The 4,834-nt window shown below is 48.4% G+C and overlaps 1 protein-coding gene across 1 annotated transcript in view; it reads right to left on the reverse strand.

Annotated features, from left to right (window-relative positions):
* LOC123249875 (SCO-spondin-like) overlaps window positions 1-3,835 on the reverse strand; it is a 96,177-nt gene extending 92,342 nt beyond the window's left edge. Inside the window, exons 1-5 of the mRNA XM_044678972.1 lie at window positions 3,783-3,835; window positions 3,196-3,369; window positions 2,293-2,375; window positions 1,930-2,122; window positions 1,449-1,707 (exon numbers count right to left, since the gene is read on the reverse strand). Coding sequence (XP_044534907.1) covers window positions 1,449-1,707; window positions 1,930-2,122; window positions 2,293-2,375; window positions 3,196-3,369; window positions 3,783-3,835 — 762 coding nt within the window. The remainder of the gene's footprint in view (window positions 1-1,448; window positions 1,708-1,929; window positions 2,123-2,292; window positions 2,376-3,195; window positions 3,370-3,782) is intronic.
* Between the last annotated feature and the right edge of the window lie 999 nt (window positions 3,836-4,834).

Raw genomic sequence — 4,834 nt, forward strand, 5'->3', positions numbered from 1 at the left:
AGGAAAGGAAAGGAAAGGAAAGGAAAGGAAAGGAAAGGAAAGGAAAGGAAAGGAAAGGAAAGGAAAGGAAAGGAAAGGAAAGGAAAGGAAAGGAAGGAAAGAAAGAAAGAAAGGAAGAAAGAAAGAAAAAAGAATTCTTGTTGTCATATAAAGGCCATATGAGATAAAAGAGAGAATAGAGATGGGATGATCTGCAAGAGGGTATTTTACAATAGTTAGAGAAGTAGTAATGGGATCATGTCCTGGTGGGAGGCAAAAGAAACAGAGAGGTATGGATGGCACCAGTGGGAGATCAAATATTGGGGAAATCATTAGGCAGGGAAATGTAGGTTCAGGTTTAAGGAAAGATGTCAGGTTTGGAGATAATAAATTTGGAAGTCATCCTCACAGAGCAGGGTGTTCTTAACCTCAGGTCTAGAAGCTTATCTTCTCATTATTTTGATATATTGGCTTCCCTTGTAATCTTATGTGATTTGTTTTATACATTTAACAACATTATTCTGAGACGCTTTCACCAGACTACCAAAGGGGTCCCTCACATACTTTCATTAGGAACTCCCTGAGTAGAGTAGGGGCAGCTAGGTGGCACAGTGGATAGAGCATTGAGCTTTGCATTAGAAAACTCATCTTCCTGAGTTCAAACCTGGCCTCGGACACTTCCTAGCTGTGTGACACTTAGCTCCCTTTGCTTCAGGGAGCTGGAAATGAGAATGAGCTAGAATGAGCTGGAAAAGGAAATGGCAAACCACCCCAGTATCTTTGCCAAGAAAACCTCAAATGGGGTCACGAAGAGACAGACAGGACTGAACAAGTCAGAGGTAGTAGTTGAAGCCAAGGGAGAGAACATAGAGAGAGGAAAGAAGAGGGTCCAGGCTAGACCTTTGAGGAGCACATCCGTTAAGAAAGTAGGAGGGGGTGAGGAGTGGGGGGCAATGGATTGAGAGCCAGGCCTAAAGATTGGAAGTCCTGGGTTCAAATGTGGCCTCAGATGCTTCCTAGCTGTGTGACCCTGAGCAAGTCACTTAATCCCCATTGTCTAATGCTTTCCACTCACTCTTCTGCCTTGGGATTCATACACAGTGCTCATTCTAAGCCAGAAGGTAAGGGTTCTTAAAAAAAAAAAAAATGAAAAAAGAAAGCAAAATGGATCTGAAAAAGCAAAGGAGACAGAGAAGAAACACTTAGAAAGGGGGGAGAAAGACCTGATGTGGGGAGAATCTAGCATCTCTAAAGGCAATAAAGTATCCAGAAGGAGGATACATCAAAAGTTATAGCCCGGTCAAGGAAGATGAAAGCAGGGGGAAAAGGTCATTTGGCTTTAATAAGGATGAGGTGAGGGAGCCATCTCTGTGAGGATGGTGTGGGCAGGCTCCTCTTCTACCCTCGTCCTGACCCACCTCTAGTTCTGCCTCTCTCTAGCCTTGGCCCGCCCCACTCCCACCCCTCACCGGCCGGCAGCGATCAGGCCGAGGGCAGTGCTCGCCAGGAAGGAGGTAGACAGCCCAGGTGGCATCGGCATCTCCCGCCAGCAGGTAGGTACATCGGCCCAGGAAGTGGTAGTGATGTCCATCAAAGGTCCGGTAGTGGAAGCCTGACCAAGTGGTACAGGTGGCTGAGAGGCCCCCTCGCTGGCTCCGGAGATGGCCCACTACGCCAGGAGACGGCTGTAAGAGGGCTGGGGATAGATGATTGCCTGGAGAAAATGATCTGCCTTAAGCATGGGTGTGGGGAGGCAGAGAGCAAGGATGTGGGGTGGGACAGCGGAGTCCTAAAACCTAAGCTACCTCTTGGGGCAGGAGGGTAGAAAACGTGGCCATGCATTCTAGAGATAAGAGCAGACGTGGAGGGATAGTGGAAGGATGGGCACCCTCGAGACGAGGGAATGGACACTGGCTCACCCATACCAGAGTATATGTGATGGGAGGAAACCCACCTGTTATAGGCCAGGAAGAACAAGGGAGACAAAGTTCAGAACTATCATTCCACCAGCTGCGCCCCCAGGGCTGGGCACAACACTCTTCTAAGCTGCCTGCTGAGGCATTCAGCAAATCTGGTCCTACTTGGCATTGCCATGTGGCAAAACAGTGGTCCTTGGTGCCAGTACCTGCAGAAGAAATTGTGGCTGGAAGGGAGAGAATACCTGGGCAAAGAGGGGGGCTTGGGAGGCAGTGTTTGGAGAGGTATATCCTCATCCACCTATTCTTCTAGTCTGGACCCCACTTCTGATATGTCTTTCTGATGTGGGCTCTTTCGTATTCTCTGTACCTTTTAACAGATGCTGGACAGCCTTACCTAGAGTGCAATGGGGACCTCTCCAGCCTGGGCAACAGGCTCTCACAGTCCGGTTCCAGGCTACCAGCCGTATATCAGGGGGCCTGGATTATAGAGGGTGAGGAGGGTTAATGTAGCATTTCACTTTCCTCAGACCCATGGGGAATGAGGGTTCATGGCTTCTTAGGATTGAGTCTAAAAAATGTAAGTGCTTCTTGGGAGTGGGACCCCCTCAATATCTCCACAACTTTCCAGTACTTCCAATCTTTCTCATACACCATTCCCATGTTCTACTCATTCCAGGCCCACATCTCTCACCCTCAGACACCCTGTACCACCTAATTGTACATAGATTTAAAAAAAGAGGGAAGTTTGAGGTTGATGAAGGATGGATACTCAAAATAGCATCTCTCTCTCTTTCTGTCTCTAACCATGTCTCTGTCTCTGTCTCTATCCCTTTCTCCCTCTTTCTCTGTCTCTCCCTTTCCCTCTCCCTCTCTCTTTTTGTCCCTCTCTGTGTGTCTCCCTCTGTTTCTCTGTCTCAGTCTTTCAGTCTCTGTCTTTCTCTTCCTTTGTCTCTCTGTCTGTCTGTCTGTCCCTGTTTCTGTCTTCCCTTTGTCTCTCTCTCTCTCTGTGTGTCTCTCTCTTTCCCTCTTCCTCTCTCTTTTTGTCCCTCTGTCTGTCTGTCTGTCTGTCTGTCTCAGTCTTTCTCTGTCTGTCTCTATCAGTGTCTGTCTCTCTCTTATACCTCTCTTCTCTTCTCCTCAACCATAGCTCCCGATGCCATTTATTCTCCTCTAGTCATACCAACTTCTGCTCCTTCACATCTTTCTTGCACCCCTGAGCACTCTTACCAGGACACATACTTGTCATCTCCCCAGACCCCATGGCCTATGCCCAATTTCTCCCTCTTCCCCATCTCACTTGTAGACTGGGCAGAGAGTAGGAGTTGGGGAGCTTGAGCGCCGGCTTCTGGCCAGGTCGAGCTGCCAGCCCCGATGAACATAATGGTAGAGGCTGCTGCAGGGCACCAGCTCTTCCTGCCGAGGGGTCACCACCTCCTCTGCCTGGACAGTCTCTGTCCGATGGCACCACCGCCTGTCCCATAGATAGAAGAGGAGTAGTTGGTACCACCAGACCCCCCAATCTAACTTTCCCAAGGATGTCCACCCACAATGCCCCCCTGCCACCTTAACAGGGAAGATCGAATTAGTAAGAAGGGGGAAAAGATGCAGACAGCATAACAAGGGGCAGGGGCAAAAGAAAGGAACTGGATTGTCTGGTGGGTCATGGAACCAGAGTTGAGGGGATGTCAAGGAACTGAGGCAGGAGGAAGAAATTTCCTCCAGAATTGGTCAGAACCTTTCATCTTCTGCTCTAACTCTGCAAACCGTAGCCCCAATCTACATGGGGTTAGGAGGGCAAGGTGAAAAGGATTACAGAAGAGAGTCTGACTTCAAGCCCTCAGGACCAAAGCCTAGAACTTGGGAGACACTGAGAACAAGTCTTACCCATCAGCCCAGGCCCAAATTGCCCAGAAACAGAGCAGGGCTGGAAGCAGCATGGTACCTGATCTTCCTGAGATGGCCTGCAGAAGACAGTAGGAGACATATGGAGGGAAAGGGGAGCTAAGACCCTGAGAACTGCTGGATAGATGAGCAGATTCAATAGACCCTTACCTCTGATGTCAAGGCCATTACCTACCTCCCCTGAAATCCCAGCTTGTCTGTCTGTTGTCTGTCTGTCTGTCTGTCTGTTTGTCTATGCGGGCATCTCTCCTCTACCTCTCCTGTCTCCCAGATCACTCACCAGAATTCCTTTCCAGGTTGGTCAGAAAGTGTTGGAGCCCTCAGAGCTAAGGAGGCCTTTATTCTCATCTCAGCCCCGCCTCCCCTGCAGCATCTGATCAGTCCCAGATTGGACCTGACCCCTAGATACCACCAGAGGCCAGCAACTGACAACTCATCCTGGAAACTGTCTCTCCCATCTGTTTTTCTACCTCCCAGTGAGAGTGTGTGTGTGTGTGTGTGTGTGTGTGTGTGTGTGTGTGTGTGTGTGTGTAAGAGAGAGAGAGAGAGAGAAGGGAGGGAGGGAAAGAGGGAGAGATTCTGCAAAATATGTATTATAGCCACATAAAGGCATAGATACCACAACAGTATGAAGTCCACATTATTGTCTTTTTCTAATAAAAAAAGACATCTATTCATCCTGCTGAGGCTTTGGTTGTTTTTACTCTTGTGCGGTTAGGCAGTTTTAGTAAAGGGGTGGTTTATGCATTATTTTTTATTTTTTAAAACAGTCTGTATTCAGCCCATCTTTCATATTCTACATAGCTCTCCCCACTGCCCCAGTAAAGCCTTCTTCAGACCTGCCCAGCCCCCCCCCCAAAAAAAAGAGATTGACTGCCTTTGTGTTACTGTCCAGATATGAGGAAGAAATTAAATGTATGTGTGATAATATGTGTGTGTGTCTTTATCCAGGTGTCTCTGAGCTGGCCTGTGCCTCCCGGGTATGAGGGTCTCTCAGAGAAACCCTCAATAGAAGCTGGTACATTTCAGATTTT

This window comes from Gracilinanus agilis, chromosome 5, assembly GCF_016433145.1.
Source record: "Gracilinanus agilis isolate LMUSP501 chromosome 5, AgileGrace, whole genome shotgun sequence".
In the NCBI taxonomy this organism is placed as follows: Eukaryota; Metazoa; Chordata; class Mammalia; order Didelphimorphia; family Didelphidae; genus Gracilinanus; species Gracilinanus agilis.